Consider the following 17,681-nt stretch of genomic DNA (forward strand, 5'->3'; position numbering starts at 1 on the left):
TTCACCGATAATTCATCATTCAGAAATGGTCGCATATGACTTGCTGCTTGGAGTCTTAGAGAAGAGAGCCCTCAGAACGAGGAGACCCCTCAAACTGTAGTGTGGTGTACATGTGAAAATGGATATTCCCAGGTGCTTCTCATTATTTCTTTCTTGCAATGAAAGATTGCTATAGACTGACTACAATATTTAAAGCATGTGAGCTCTGTTGCTGATTTCAATAATGACGTGTGACTGATTTCTGATTAACTAGGGGTATGTTCCGGATAATTGAACAAACTGGCTGGAAAGTGAAAAAAAAAAGTCTTTATCTGGTTAATGTGATGTCAAATGAGCAAAGTAACCCTGTAGGGTTAGCTCGTCTCCTTATCAACCAGGGACAAACACCTGTTAGGGGTCATTTCCTCCCTCCCTTTCCTTGTCTAACCCCTCACAAGACCTCATGCTTGGACTGGTACCTTTGTTAGCTTCTGAAGGAGTTAGGGGAGGGAGGCTGTTTTTTCCCATCTTCTGCTTATCCCTTAGCACCTATAGTTTTGAACAGGAGCTAAAATTTCTCATGTGATCCTGAGCAAAAATTTAGAAAAAACTGGGCTCTTTTGATTCAGGAGTCTGTAGTTCTCCAAAGCCAGGGTCTTTTAAGACATCTGTGAGACTTTAAAAAATAAATAAATAAATGAGGAAACCAAGGCTGAGAGAAGTGAAGCAACACATCTAGGCTTCCATGTCAGGTGGCGGTGATGCCAGACCAAGTTCTGGGACAATAACCTAGGGCTCTTCCTGTCAGTGAGAGGATGAAATCCAGTGAGCAGATGGAGAGCTACTCAGGGGAAGCTGAGAACCCTTGCGAATCCCCTATCAGGAAAATTGGCTCTGAAAGGAAACCCATTTAGTGCTGTGAGGGTAACAGAACAGACTGGAGAGATGCACGGGCCTCAGTCTTCCCTGTGGGATTTTCCTCTGTTCCCCGGTACTCAAAATGTGGGGGCTGAAAGAAAGGTCCTCGCCCATCTGCCTTTCTGAAAGCCTATTTGTGATATGCAATGTCAAAACTGGTTCCCAAACCTGCCTGATTATATGAAGTACCCACTAAAATAGAGTCCCAGAGCCATCCCTGGAAGTTTCTGATTCTGTATGTCTGGTGCTGGGGCTGGGAATCTACCTCTTTAACAAATGCTCTAGGTGATTCTTATGATTCAGCCAACAAGGGAAACACTAGTATAGATTGAGGTTGGCAAACTTCTGGAAAGGGTCAGAATGTACATATTTTAGGCACTGCAGGCTAAACATCCTCTGTTACAGCCTCTCAAATCTGCCATTGTAGCAAGAAAACAGACAACATATGAATAACTGTGACTGTGTTCCAATAAAGCTTTATTTACAAATGCATGTAGAAAGCCACATTTGACACAGGGGCTATAGTTTGCCAACCCTTGGTCTAGAATATTTCATTGACTCATTAATCCACCTAGGTAGGGTGTGTGGGGTGACAAAAAATCTCAGGTCTTTTCTTTCAAAAAACCATCTCAGGTGTAGAAGAGAAGAGCCCCTTTAAAAACAAAGAAATAAATAAAATAAAATAACTCACCAAAATACCAATGTCTCTAGGAAGGAAATTCCAACATTGGATGCACCAACCACAACAATCTTGGCATTCACAGTTATTTTAGGTTCCAGTGTCAGTTTTCTGTTCGTATGGTTCAAAGCATAACTCAACTGGAATGAAAGATAAAAAGAAAAAGAGAGACTTGAAGAAAATGTAGCCGAGTCTGCACTCCCAGACTGGCAATTATGTAGAGTTATTTAACCAGGACATTATCCGCAAATCAGACTGAACAGTGCCCATGCATAGCCATGGTGACATTTATGGAAAGGTATTTTTAAGACATTAATGTAAGAATATGGGAATATACCTAAGACCTGGTTGGGTCACATCAAGATGCTTGGTTTACATCATTTTTGCCTTATTGTTGTTGGATGTTTCCTATAGAACTGAGGCCCTTTATGATTAGAAACAATAAGATAAAAATAATCCCACAAGAAGACAGACAAATTGCTCCTGGAGAATCTGGAGTTTCATGAAAGGTCCTTCTCACCAAGATTACCTTGAAAACTTGAACAACAATTAGATTACAATTGTTGGGTAATTTAAGACAAGTATTAACTCTTTCCTTTCTGCACCCGTCACACTACTTAACACAGTGCCTCACGCACAGGGGTTCAGTAATATTCATAAAATGACAAACCTTAGTTGAATGACAAAAACATGTTAGATGATATGGGTTATTGAATCTTGTAGATGGTCTGAGGTCAGGGAGGACTCTTAGAAGCAGAAAAAGTAACTGGTGGTCATTTTAATGTCCATGTTTGGAAAACATATCTGAGTTGATTTGTTTGGGTCACTTTTCTGCAGAGGCTTCAGTAGAAGCAGTAAAGGTACAAAGGAAGGTTTTACAAAGCGATGGTGGGGTATTCTTGAAAGAATGTTAGATTGTGTCAGAAGACCATGGTTCTATTTTTAATTCACTAATTCAACACACATTTTTATTTGATGCTTACTCTGTGTTGGGAAGAATTGCAGCTGACTTCTCATCAGAAACAACAGAGGCCAGAAGGCAGTGGAATGACATCCACACCAATGCACCAAACTCGGTTAAATTCTCATCACATTTGCATTAATTCATCCTACAGCTCAGAGATCTTCCAATTCCAATAGACCAAATATATTTTGTATTTTCTTAAAATCCTGAGTTACTAGGAGTTTGGGAGTCCAATGGGCTAATGGTAAAGTTCTATGTAAAGCATATTCTGGTGTTTGAGGTAGCATGGGTATGGCCACATGCTTTGCCATTTACAAGGGAACATGTGAAATGTAGAGGATAAATCCCTTCTCTCTAGTTCTAGCTAGCCTAGCAATATGGAGGTAGAAACAGTCTTGACCCAAATAAAGTAATGTAATATTTGGAGATTTTATATTCTCCATAATGAATGCTGCTGATGCCTCTCAGCATGTTCCTACCTCTAATGAGGCACACCATGGATTTTGGAAGATATTGAGCTTGCCTCCATCTTTAAGTGGGGACTCTGACTGACATAAACCAAGTCACATAATCCCACCCTCCTTGCTCAACAATTGGCTCAGGATAGACACATGACCTGTGTTGGCCTAATCAGTGTGAAGCCTAGGACTTCCTTTTCCCCAAATTGTTATTTAAATTCTAGTTAGTTAACATACATGCAATGTTGATCTCTGGAGTAGAATTCAGGGATTTATCACTTACATACAACACCTAGTGCTCATTATATCAAGTGTCCTCCTTAATACCCATCACCCATCTAGCCCACCCCCCACCCACTCCCCACCATCACCCCTCAGTTTGTTCTCTGTCTTTAAGAGTCTCTTATGGTTTGTTTCCCTCTCTCTTTTTTTCTTTTTTCCCCCTTCCCATATGTTCATCTGTTTTGTTTCTTAAATTCCACATATGGGTGAAATCATATGGTATCTCTCTTTCTCTGATTGACTTATTTCACTTAGAATAATACAACCGAGCTCCATCCATGTCGTGGTGAATGGCAAGATTTCATTCTTTTTGATGGCTGAGTAATATTCCATTATATTACTATAATATTCCATTATATATATACACTACCTCTTTGTTATCCATTCATCAGTCGATGGACATTTGGGCCCTTTCCAGTTTGGCTATTGTTGATAATGCTGCTATAAACATCAGGGTGCAGGTACCCCTTTCGAATCTGTATTTTTATATCCTTTCAGGTAAATACCTAATAGTGCAATTGCTGGATGATAGGGTAGTTCTATTTTTAACTTTTTGAGGGATCTCCATACTGTTTTCCAGAGTAAGCCCAGGACTTTTATATGATGGTTGAAAAAGAGAAACCTCTTGCCTTCTAGGTAGTAGTGGGGTATTGATGTGAAACCTGAAATGGTATGGTCCTCATTCCACCAAGAAGGGAACCATCCTGGCTGAGGCCTCAAGAGAATCACAGAGAAGTGGAATAGGAATTCCTTTCCAACTATCTGAAGCCCATGCTACCTTTGGAGTCTTCAGTTATATGAGTGACAAATACCAGTTAGCTATCGCCACAGTGGTGCTGCATAACAAACCACCAAAAAAGGCACTGGCTTAAAACAGTTGTCATTTGTTCTCACTCATGCACCCCTGGGTCAGCTGGAAGTATATTGTTGACAGCTGGTTTCAGCTGGGTATGGCTCCAACTTGGTCTCACATGTCTCTTATCTTCATTTTGATAAGAGATAGCTGGCGAATGTGCTTATGGCAATGGTAGAGTGCAAAAAGTGAGAATAAGCAATACTTCGTCAGCCTGGCCAAAGCAAGTCATGTGCCTGAGCCCACCACACACAAGATGGGGAAGTAGACTCACCTCTCATGGGAGGAACCTCAAAGGCACCCAGCAAGGGCACAGCCCAGGGAGGGAGGAATAGCTGGGGAAAATAATGCAGCCCACCCCGTTTCCTTGGTTGTTTAGGACAGTTTGTTTCTTTTATATGCAACTGAAAATTCCTTAAGCTGACACATTTTCTAAATGACAATGATGAATGTATCGTTTGGGTGAAAAAAATGTCTGTTCTTCAAATAAGTATCACCCTAATCTGTTCTATGAGAATTTCCCAAGATATGTCAAGGAGGAATTTTTTGGGAAAAGTAGTTAATTCTGGTATCTGTGGGTGCCACCATATACTGTGTTCTGATTAATTTCCAAGACAAGCAGGGTGGCAGCCGATTCACTCTAGCCAGCCTTGGGTCTGGTGGTTTACAGCGGGGAGGACTGGAAACATAGATGTTGGTATGATGGCATCTGATCACAGGTCTAATTAACAGACTTAAAATGGCAGCATCTTAACAGAGGTCAGAACTCCAAGATTCCTCCCGTAGGAGATACCTACAGACATTCCCCTCTGCTATCCGGAAGCGCACGCAAACACTGAAGCATAGGCAGTAATGAAATTCCCTGGTAAAGAATTAGACCCCATTTATGAAACAGCTCTTGTATCAATGATACAAAGGCGGCTGGGGAGCAGAACAGAATGGCTTTTGTTTCCCACACAATAGCTTTAACACCAACAGCTGCCAGGCCTCAGAAATCACCTTTCTAACTGCTGAATACACAAAGTGGCCTCAGGGTGTCAAGAGTTAGCCATCAGTACCAATGATGGTGGGTGTCTCAGGAGAGTGATCAGGCATCACAATGATTTTCAGTAAACCAATGTTGTGTGCAGGCTTTAATTAAAAACATATTCATCACCAGGTATGATGAAGTGACCTGAAAAAACCACATTTTTCTTTTGTTAGGATAGATGGTTTTTAAATACCTTGAAAAAAATTCTTCCCAGGCTGGAAATGTCTTTCAGTGACAACTGCAAATGAAGACACCTTCAGCTGCTTTATAAAGGCTTTATTTTGCCCATAAGCAGGAGTACAAGTAATTTTTGGAGGAAAGCAGAATATTTCCTTCCTTTCTATTCCTTCAAACTACAGGTTTTCATCAGGGGAAAAGAAAAAATACCACCAGGTATGTAAGATCCTTTAAATCAAGCAAGGTCTTCCTTTTCTTGGTCTGAATATCTACCAAAAATGTCCCACACATTGGTACCTAGTTTCTTATCTTTGTTTTTTATTTCCTTAATGGTGAAGTAAAAGAAAGCTTTCTCTACTGACTCATATTTTATAAACAGAAATTAAGTGTGCCTTGTGATAGTAAGTTATTTCAAAGATAAAAGAGATGAAATTCTGTAAGCCATTTAACTACATACCAAACCAGTGACAATATGGGGGAGAAAATAGATTCTGACCTCTATGTCTTGGGAAGATACTTATAATTCTTATTTTTTCTAATGACACTAAGTTAGCATTTTTAGACAAAGGGATTTTTTATTTTTTTCAAATTTATTTATTTATTTGAGAGGGAGAGAGTGAGAGAGAGAGAGAGCAGGGGAAGGGGCAGAAGGAGAGAGAAAGAATCCTCAAGCAGACTCCTCCTTGAGCATGGAGTCTGACACAGGGCTCAATCTTATGACCCTGAGATCATGACCTGAGCCAAAATCAAGAATCAGATGCTTAATTAACTGAGCCACCCAGGCACCCCAGACAAAGGGATGATTTTATATGTAGAGATCAACATGTATCCCAGCAAGAAGGAATAAAACACGTATCATGGTATGTAAGCAGACCTACTAAGGCTAAAATAAGCATTCCTTGAAATTGACGACAAGTCTCATAATGAGTTTAAAATGCAGACCTTCAGTTCAATCCCAGACAGGAGAAAAAAGAATGATATTATAAGATATCCCTGTTAGAAAATTCTACAGCTGAGATTGAAGAGAGAGGGAATGACAAAAGTCAGATTGAGAGGGACAGGAGTTGAGATAAGAAAACAGGAAACAGGGCGCCTGGGTGGCTCAGATGGTTAAGCGTCTGCCTTCGGCTCAGGTCATGATCCCAGGGTCCTGGGATCGAGTCCCGCATCAGGCTCCCTGCTCCTTGGGAGCCTGCTTCTCCCTCTGCTTCTCTCTCTCTCTCTCTCTCCCTCTGTCTCTCATGAATGAATAAATAAAATCTTTAAAAAGAAAACAGGGAACAGAACTGGGCACAAGATTAAGTCATAACCTATTTATCTGTAATTTCCTGTGAGCTTCTGCAACAGAAGACTTATAAGTGAATGAGCCACTAGAGGAGGTTTGGTTGCTCTTGTTAATTTAGTTGGTTTTTTCACTGCTCTCACTTAGACTGTTTGCTTCCTGAGGTCAAGAAATACATCTTTGCTTTTTGAGGCTTTTGTTTCATTTGGGTTTTGTTTTGCTTATTTTATCTGAATTATTCCTGCCATATATGTTTTTGAAGATTTAATAAATGGCAAAAGAATGGATACATTAACTTTTGCATGAGCCCTTGTTAAAGAGTGTTGACATAATTCCACTGTTTCAAGTTATTTTAGCTGGTTCTTTGCCAGTTGCTTAAATGAGCAAACAAGTGATTTAGATATAATTAGAACTACTTGTCATTATATTGGATCTTTTTAGTAGAAATGATATTGATGTACACAGTCAGTTGAATTGATGCCCTGATTCACATACCTTTACCAAGAGACCTTAAATACATAGTTTTGAGTTGTATGCATGTTTGTTAACTGTTTTGTGTATACAAAAAATTGGTCAAAAAGTAATTTTCCCTGATATACACAGACCTTAGTTCTGTGTTTCCACATCTGGTTTGGTTTCTCTTATGCACTTAGAATGAGCTAGAATGAGTACAAAAGCATTACTGAAACTCAATTTCAGTAATAGATCCAAAATCAGAAGTTACTAAAATTACAAATAAACTAGGAAGCAGTCAACATAAATATAAATGATCCTACATAATAAATGCAAGGTTCATACTAAAATGGAACATGACAATATCTATGGTGATTTTTTTCTAATGATACCGTTTCATTTGGTGGTTACCTTCAACCTCCGGGATCATTAGACTGGGCACCATTAGCCCAGTGGCAAGGTTTGGGCTTGTTTTCTTAATTCTGCTACTGGTTGAAATTCTGAGCCTCTTTTCCTTAAATATCAGTTTCCTTAGGTGTAAAATGGAAGTAAATTACACAAACCTCTGCCTTCCTCAGCAGGCAAACATGGGAACTATTCATTAAACAACATCTACAAATACTTCGAGCTTTTCAGGCAAAGATGTTACACAAGGTAAAATTGCACATCCTCTCTCCCATCTGCAATATGAAAGGCAAATCTTCGAAAAACATATTTTAAAAGGGCAAAACAATGAGCTCAATTTTCAGCTCCACACCCATGTATATATATTTTTTTCTTACAGAAAGCTTCCAAAGACTTCAAAGGGAGCTCTGTCCATGCAAGAAAATGGAAGATGGAGAGATTCAAAGCCATTAGGAACAGAATTTCTGAAATTCTTAATAAGCCCACTTTTGCTTTATAAATGTAATTTTTTCCTTATGCTTCTCCATTCTCTTTTCTTTTTGAGAGGCCCTCTGTTTCCCAATTGGATCAAAACAAATGACAGATTGATATCCATGTCAGTTTCAAAGTCCCAAGTTTACAAGTTGAGCTCTTTGGGGCAAAGTATTGCAATATTTACCAAATAAAGAAGGGACAAAGAGGTACAGACATATAAAAGAGAACTAATAAGTTAGAAATCACTTCCACAGATACAAAATACAATTTTGAAAGGCCTTTCTGCTAAAATCATTACAAGGGCTCAAGAGTATGATAGGAACACCGAGGCCGCTGCCCTGGGAGAGCAAGAGGAGGCTGTGAAGAAGATGCCATGATTTTGAGCCTTGCTTCCCAATATTTTTCGTAGCCCCAGCGCTCCAGAAAAATGCGAGCTGTTCTGCCTATGGCATCTGCTGAGATCAATGATGACCCAAGGACACTTTCTGGCTTGCATTTCTCACATGAGCAAGAGCATATCATGCTACGTGGGCAGGGTGGGCTGTGGTTAGTGCAGGATCTGCTCCAGGTACACTCTAGGCACTCATGAAATAGTTGGGAGGTGAATAAGGCACTACTTTTGCCTCTGCAGACTTATTAGTAATATACTACCCATGAAGAATTGTTATTTAAAGAACAATACGCCTTTAATTCCTTTACATTTTCCCCATTATCCAGGGCAAACAGGGAGAGTATAATAGATTCTTGTGGCATACTCCCACAGAGATTGAATCCTAGCTGAAGAAAGAGGATTCCTGTATCTATTAGGGTTGGGCTTGACTGCATACAACAGAAAACCCAGCCGAAACAGAAAACAGTAGCTTAAACAGGATGGAAGAGAATTTCTCTTTTATGCAAAGGAAATCTGGAAATATGTATAGTCTAGGGTTATTGCGGCAGGTGCCATAAACTTATCAAAGACCCAGACTACTCCCTGCCTGACTCCCCATCCCAGTGCAAGGCTTCCATCCTCACAGATGGCCCAGGATGGCTGCTGGTGATCAAACATCAGATCCTCATTCCAGGCAGCAGAAAGAAGGGAGGAAAGAAGAAAAAAGGAGGCTTCCTCCTAGTTGAGCCACTCCCTTTAAGCAGCCTTCCCAGAATTCTCATTCCAACTATTTCTAGCTCCATCTCAGTGGCCAACACTGAGGCACATGGTCATGCCAGATGCAAGGGAGAGTGGGAAATAATCTTAGTTGGGTGCAATGCTGCCTTGAATAAAATTGAGGTTCCATTATTAGGGCTAAAGGGAGGAATGGCTATTGGGGGCAACTAGTGGTCTTTGCCAAAGTTCCTGAAACCACTATAATTCATTGAGTAAATTTCTTCAACTTGCATTTCTCTTATCAATTCCCTCTGTACCAATCCTTCATACACTCTTATTCCTCACCTGGATATTATCACTATTTTGCAAACATTATAAAAAGTTAAAATTGTTGCCACCTTCTGACACTCACTTGTGACCATTCTTATACATTTATATTAGAAAAGAAAAGTGTTTGGGAAGCTGAGTTGAGTGACTTGACTGGATTTCATCGATTCTAGGATGCACATTTTTCTCACACATTGGCATCCCTGAAATCAAACTCACAGTCAATGTCATTTTAACCGTTGCAGTCAGCCAGGCAGCAGCAGTGACGTAATTCCTTTCCTGAACGTGAGTGGCTTGTTCATGGCTATTCATTGGCCTCACTTCCGAAGAGTCCTTTGCATTATGTGCACAACATGTGTTGAGTTTAACTGCTACTGATGATGTTTTCAGAAAGATTACAGCATGATTTGGCATTAAAATGAACACTTAATGCGTTCCCATAAAGGCCCTGAGACTGAACAGTGGGGTGCAAATTTGATATTAGTGAAGCAAATATTAGTCATTGGAAGAATGGCTGTAATTCCATATTTCCTTGCAATGCAACAATCAAGTGTTTTATAGGAGCAAATAAAGGATGACAGATACCCACAAGGAGTACCTGCGTTACATTTTGTTACTGAGACACATGCAAAAGTTTTATTCCCATCCCATAGAAAACAGTGCAATTGAAGGGACTGTAAATTGCCTCTCCTCTCTGAATAGCTGAAGGAAATTTCAAAGCAATAAGACTTATATGACTGATTCATATTCTGTTGTTTACATTTTTCCCATTATCCTGGGCAAACAGGGGGAGTATAATAGATTCTTGTGGCATACTCCCACAGAGGCTGAATCCTAGCCGAAGAAAGAGGATTCCTGTATCAATTAGGGTTGGGCTTGACTGCATACAACAGAAAACCCGGCCGAAACAGAAAACAGTAGCTTAAGCAGGACGGAAGAGAATTTCTCTCTTAAAATATTGTGTCACAGCTTAATTTGCCACTTTTTTTTTCTGCCTAGTACATAAAATAAAGGTACACTTTATAAATGATGGCACCTTAGATTTGATAAAGTGACTAACTCACTTTTTTTAAATTAAGGAACTGCCCTGAACAAGCCACTCACAAAATCATTAAAAGTATGATTTCTTTGATGCATACATGGGCACTGGCCAGGGAGATCCATTGTCGGCTTTTCAGAGACACAGATTCACTGATTCCCAATGTCCGACATGCTGGCACGTGTACCAAGATAACTCAGATGGCTCCATGTCTCTCCCTTCCTACCGGGAGGCAAGCATTTAGAAATGTCCTTGGAGCCTCTGCATCACATTCATTGAATCTCGTCTGGCATGTTTCCACTACTCGACACTCCAGGTATTATCTTCAATACAGTGTCACCTGCAAACTGAAGAAATGACTTCTCTAGTGTGAACACAGAGGGAAAGGCAGGAATGAAGCAAATCCATGGCAGGGAAATGGTTTGCAGGATCAATGACCTGACTTTGTATTGTTCTCAAAGCACAAATTACTAATATGTTACACATGTATCTCTTGAAAAACTTCATTGCTGCTTAATCATTCTCAATTTTTATATCCCCCATGAAAGTCCCGCTTGTGATCAAATAAAATGAAGGTATGGCCTCAAAGGTTTTGTAAACACTCAAATTCAAAAGAGATGGAGGGCACTCTTCCTGTTAAAGTATACCCTTCTGAAATGATGGCATTCTCCTACAGGTACCTGAAAATAAAAATGGTCCTCCAGGCATGAAATGAAAAATGCATGTATGTATGTGTTTATAAAATAGAATTTGACTCTGAGTGTCTTTTTTTTTTTTGACTCTGAGTGTCTTAATAATTATGTAAGGAATCAGAGAAATATACGAAATAATCTGTGATAAGTTTACTTTCTTGAGATTTTTGTTAATTTCAAAAAAAAAGAAGAAGTTGTATCATTGGTTATTTTCCCTTTCTAAAGAAGTAAGAGTAAGGTTTATGGAAAATATATTGGATATCATTTATCTGAATGCTACTTGCTTAAAGAAATAGGTCTTCAGGTCATACTTCTCTTTCCATCCCACATCATAAAGGGTGGGACATATGGCTTATCAGGGTTGCCCAAACAGTTGAAATGCTTGACAATATTTTGCATTTAATATCTGGGAAGTAGACTGGAATCTGCCCTTATTCCTATTGAAGCAACTTACAAATACATAGCAGAGAGTTACAATGTCACAGTATCATGTCCCCAGTCAGAGAAGTAACTGGAAAAAGTATTTGTATGAAATCAATATTCTAGCAGTAAAGCCAGTCTAACTTGGTGGAGAAGGCAGTTGGATATTCGGGACGATTCCAAGGGCATCAGAGTAAATCCATTCAGTATCCTGATGCCTGAAATTCTTCCATCAAAACTTAAACATAGAGCGTAATGCAACAATGTCAACTCAAATACATATCATGTGCCGAACACTGGTCTATGTGCTGAGGTAAGAATGAGGCATGGTTCCCATCTTTAATTCTCATTAAGTCAGGTGACAGACTTATAAACAAATAAAATGCAGTATATAAAATGCAGTGATAAGGGTAGTGTGTCAGGAAGCTATTGCTGTTTAACAAACCAATCCAAAATTTAGTGGATGGAAAGAACACACATTCCTTCAGTTCATGATACTGTGGGTTGACAGTATAGGCTGTGCAGAGCTAGGCAATTCTGCATTTCTGGATGCAGCTGACGTTTGGGTGGTCTGGGATGGCAAGGAAGTCTTTCTGGAGAAAGTGCCAACTGAGCTGGATTTAGAAGGATCAATAAATGCCCAGATGGACAAGGGAGAGAACTTTCTGGATGAGAGGGAAAAGCCAGGATAAGGGTCTGGAAGGGTGATACCTCCCACTGAAATACAGATCAGTCTCTATAAATGCATTTTCAGAGGCTGTCCTGAGAAGGCAGAATGGTCCTGCCTGGGCAATCTAGGAGGTGAGGTGGACACAGAAGGGAAGGGAGAGGCGGAGCAAGGGTCAAGAGAGGCTGGGAGAGAAAGCCCATGACCAACTGTGTTCATGCTGCCATCTCCCACCTCTGGGCACAGAATAAGACGAGAACTTCCCATTCTCCTAGGGGAGAGGCTGTTTGCTCAGGTCTCATACATGGCTATTTGTGCTGCTGGTTTAGACCTCTAGTTCATTTGTTAGGAAAATGACAATCATAGAGGGAAAAAAGTCATTTTCCTGAGCCCCTCTGCCCAAGTGAGTGCTGTTTCCCAGATACAGCTTTTCAATCATGCTGTCTCCTTTGGTTTCTTTATTTTCACCCCTGGTGATTTTCAACATGCTGGCATGTCCTGGGAGCAAGCTAAAATGCCTGACCCTCTTTTTCATTTGGAAGGTGTGCCTTCAACACACTTTCAGTCTTTCAATTAGGCTCATTATTCCAATTGTACCTCTGAGTTAGTCTGAAGAAATTTAAGTCTGTCTCTTTCATCTCAATGCAAACAATGGTTTGTATTCTTTTTCACATGACTTGAAAACTCTGCACACCAAAGGTTCCCTCGGCTTTTTTGTGAGAGCAATGCACAGTGATTGTTTGGAGAGAAGAAGCCTTTCTGAAAATTCCTATGGAGAATGCTAAGGCTAAAAACAAAGTTCAAAGGAATTTGGTCAGAATCAATGGGATAGTCTTTTGGTTCAAGCAGAAGGAAGACAACAAACCAGCTTCTTTTGAAATTGAAAAGAAGGGAGCTAAGCAGATACCGCACAGGAAGAAACTGACAAACAATAAATGGGAGTGGCCACCGCCCAATTAAAGTAGAGATACATTTTAAAAAAGCATGGGAGGCTAATTTCAGTCATTCAGATGCTTCACATCGGAGCAGGGAAAGTAAAAGTCTTGGTCCCACTGCTAATTCTTGAGCCCATTGCATGGAAGAAATTAGTTCAGAAAATTTCCATTTTCCTTCTTCTCCTCATTCTTTGAATCAATTCCTAATGATTTTGACAACACTTTTTAGAAATGCTAATTCCATGCTCTCAACAGAAACTTCTCCCAGATAAGCATTTAAGTATCTGAAATTACAACACACACACACACACACACACACACACACACACACACACAGCACAATAACAATCCTGCTGTGATTAATTAGTACAAAAGGCCTTGCCATCCCTGGAAGGGGCTTGCCACTTATGTGGGAACCTATGGAATGGCAGGTGTGGTTTTCGGGGTCCTTGAGACTCCACACACACAAAATCAAGCAGGAGTCCTCAGGAGAACGTTCCCTTTGCTTTACCTTGTTCTATATTCAAACACAAAACTATTTTCGAAAAGAAATTCCCTAAAATCCCTCTCGGTGGGATGGAAGGGAATAGGGAAGCATATTACCCTGTCTTTACACCTGGGCACCACTGACATCATGCTTCAGTGCAAAGCCAGGCCCGCACTTTTAATTTCTCACATGCACGTCAGCGGTAAACAGTCCCAGCGTTCGTGTTAATGACACCATCTGGCGCCTCCCATAACTGTGTAGCATTCGGCTTCCAAACAAGATGTAATGGCAGCAACACATGAAACCCACTGACATTTACAGTAAGGAAATTTATTATCAGTCATCGGTTTGGTATAAATGTGTTTGCATGACTGCTGGGGCTATAAAATCGTCACCTTTGCCAGGCAAGTGAAGGTGCAATAAATAATGGATTTTAAGCCATGCATGTACTACCAAATCATTAAACATTTATCACACGGGCACAATAGCATCTTCAGCAACAGTTACCACTTGAAAAATTAATGCCACTTTGGAGGGTTAAATGAAAACTACTTAGTCTAAGCTTTAACGATTTTTAATATGGTTTGGTATAAAATACAAGGATTTTTTTCATTTTTATTCTTCAGCTGAATATGATATATATGGAAATACCTCTTTTATGATAATTTTATCATGAGGTACCACCACCCCATGCTCTTTTGTTAAAAAAAAAGACTCAAAAATATAAGCTGAAATATTTCTTGAAAAAAATCATTATTAAAACCTTTTCAAAACTAGAAATGACAGAAGAAAGGTTCTTTAGGAATCAGATGGCATTCTTCCCTTTAAAATCCTTAATGGATTAGTCAGTATGGTTGCAATTAAATCATTTTAGCTTTGAATTAAGGAAATAAGTAAGTATTAAGTCAAAACCCACCAAATCCCTCGAGTAATCTGGCCACATTTGTCCCTATTACTTACTCCTTTAAAATACTCTCCCTACAGGGGGCCTAATGATTTTCTCTTATATATTTGTTCATTGGGAATCCATGGCTTAAAAAAAAAATCCACAGAAGTAATAATTCAAAATTCATACAAATAGACTGGGGGGATGGTTATTCGCTTTATGGAGAATTTATCAAAGGAAATGTTCAAAGGAACAAAGAGGAACCTAGGTGGGAACTAGTTATTTATTTTCTTCCTGATCACGGAACCATGGAGGTGGGAAGTCAGGGGCTGCCCCTACACAAGCCTCCCTGTGTGGAAGGTCAACCAGCAAGCCAGGCCTGGCCTGAGACAGTGTGCCCAAGAAGCCCTATCACAGGATGCAACAAGGAGGACAGGTTGTTAAAACACCACCATCTTAACATGTGAAATGACCACCTAGCAAGAGGAAACCGAGCCAGCTCTATGTTTGGTGTGTGGCACTGTTTTTAAAAACATAGTTTTAGGCAGAAGTCAATAAATGACTGAATTAGAAATTTCTAGCTCAGCTTCTGAGTGAGGCTTAGCTCCTTGGTGAGAGCTATTCTGCAGTTTTTATGGGCCCCCAGCACTGGGACTTCCCTCCCCTTCCCATGCACACACCCAGAACAGGGAGCAGAGGAGAGAGCCCTGGGAGGGGTATCCCTGGAAGGAGGGGCAAGATGTTCTGCACACCACGTCAGGAGGCCTGCTCCTGATCTTGAATCAATGGAAGGAAGTGTGGAGATTTCAATGCCTTCATTTCTGGTAACGTCTAAGTGGGTCAGGGGTTTGCCCTTCTCTGTATGCCTTAGAACTGAAATCCAAGGTTTGGTTAAGGTGAGGGCTTTCTCGGTTGTTAGGGAGAACTCCTGTGGAGAGCGTCCATCCTCTGGAGAACAGGAATGAAGAGATCCCTGCAATGCCCCCCCAATGAATACACACATGTGCACCCATCTGCTGGTCCCAAGTCACAGATGGAGAGCATCCAGGCCCAGCCTGAGCAGACAGAGTGGGTGGCCACTTGCCCTGCATCGCTGTCCATACCAGGGAGGCATCATCGTTTTCATCCATTACATGATAGAACAACTCGCGTGACTAACTAGTGGGATTGGGTGGAAGTTAACCCAATCCACTGGGATTGTTGTACTATCATGAAATAACACATATTCCTTGAGCCTAGAAGTACCAAGTAGGGGAATTCTTCTAAAGCGGTTTCTCTATCCAGTATCCTGTGTGAGGGCCACACACGGGCCTGGTCCTTCCACCTGTCACTAATTAATTTAAATATTTCCTAGAGTTCTAGCTGTCCTATTATGTGTTCTGAAAATAACTATCAGGACTCTCCCAGTGGTTGAGAATCAATGAATAACACCAAGAAGACCTTGCTCGTTTCTTTCAAAGTTATGTCAGCTCCCACATACTTTATTAATCACTCTGCCTCCGTGCGTGTGTGTGTCAGTGTGTGTGTGTGTGTGGGTGTGTGTGAGAGAGAGAGAGAGAGAGAGAAAGAGAGAGCATGCACATATGAGAGCACACCATGGCAAAAACAGCTCTCCTGAGGGTGTGACACAAGCCAACAGCCTGAATGCAACTGTGAAATGAAAAAACAGTTAACAATGAAGGAAGAGAAACAAAAAGCAATTCAACAGATGCATGTCATTCTTACTCTTCAGTGTGGATCGGTTTTTCTTGTTAATTATATCACCTATTCTTTCCTTATATTGATAATTACATAATTACATGAAACAGATGGGTGACAGAATGCACCCAGATGGCGAGAACGTAAACAGGCTTACAAATTGCTTATTCTTGAGCATATTATAAAGAATTATTTAATAATACATAGATTTCTATACTCTACACATCTGTTAAGTAAAGCCTTCAAAATAGCAGTTACTTTGTCATTTTTTTTTTTAAACAGATACAAAGCCCTCCCCAGGAATTCCTAGGAGGCCAACTGCCATCTAGGTAAAATATTTAACCTTTTCCAAACATTTGGATACCTGAAATTCTAAACTCTTATCTGAGTGGGGTTTTTTCCCCACCTTTATTAAAAAAATAGAAGTCACTGTTTCAGGGGTGTTACAACTCCACATAGCTCTGGTTCAGCTTTGAGCAAGCTTATGGAAGGTTAACAAGAAAAAGAAGGTTTAAATACAAAATTTGAAACGTTTACTGCATCTGTTGGGCTTCTTGCATGAAATTCACTTAAAATAACTGTGAAGGGGCACCTGGGTGCCTCAGTCAGTTGAGCCTCTGCCTTTGGCTCAGGTCATAATCCCAGGGTCCTAGGATTGAGCCCCGCATCAGGCTCCCTGCTCAGTGGGGAGCCTGCTTCTCCCTCTCCCTCTGCAGCTCTCCCTGCTTGTGTTCTCTCTCACTCTTCTCTCAAATAAATAAATGATATCTTAAAAAAATAACTGAACTCAAAGGCAAAGTATCAGTGCTGTGTCATTGGGTGTGTCCCCATGGGAGTACGCCCAGGTGGAGGTGGTTCTCCCATGGGAGCAAGGGGCAGGCCCAAGGACCATCTAGGTTTCAGACAGGTATGAAGAAGGGAAATCAGCTCCTTCTTCCTGGCCCTCGCACCACCCCTCTGCCCGCTCAGGTCAGGTCTTTGCTTAAATGACCCTCACCAGAGAGGTTTTCCCCACTCCACTCCCCCGCCCCTCATCCTCCATCCCCTCCCAGCCTTTCTTCTTGCCACCACCTGGCCCGAGTCTGTCTGTCCTGTCTGTCTGTCCATTGTGTGCCTCTCTCACTGCAACATAGGCACCAGGATGGCAGGAATTTGTCCCCTTTAGTGTTGCAGCCCCAGGGCCAAGAGCAGGGCCCACTCCATGGTCAGCACACAATAAATACTGATATGAAGTTCAAATGACATAAATTAAGTCTCCACCTCAGAACTTCCTAACCAGAGATGCAGAACAGGTCCCGGGTCCATGTTTAGGCAGAGGAGTCTGTCCAGACAGGGCAGAGGTTATTCCATGAATGGTAGATTCAAACCCTGGTGTGTATCAGAGTCTAGACAAGTGATGTGCTGGGGTGGAGAAGCCAGTTCAGGGAAGGACAAACCCACTTGGCTCTGGGGGAGAACCTGGAGAGAGGAGACAGGGGTGAGGAACAGG

General features: G+C 40.9%; 1 protein-coding gene across 1 annotated transcript in view; it reads right to left on the bottom strand.

The window, feature by feature from the left end:
- The window catches only part of CFAP61 (cilia and flagella associated protein 61), a 294,422-nt gene that overhangs the window by 137,099 nt on the left and 139,642 nt on the right, over nt 1-17,681 (bottom strand). The window contains exon 17 of the mRNA XM_028123773.1: nt 1,589-1,716. Coding sequence (XP_027979574.1) covers nt 1,589-1,716 — 128 coding nt within the window. The remainder of the gene's footprint in view (nt 1-1,588; nt 1,717-17,681) is intronic.

Source organism: Eumetopias jubatus, unplaced genomic scaffold (genome assembly GCF_037043125.1).
Source record: "Eumetopias jubatus isolate StellerSeaLion01/CBP00866 unplaced genomic scaffold, mEumJub1_p1.0 scaffold_9, whole genome shotgun sequence".
Lineage (NCBI taxonomy): Eukaryota > Metazoa > Chordata > Mammalia > Carnivora > Otariidae > Eumetopias > Eumetopias jubatus.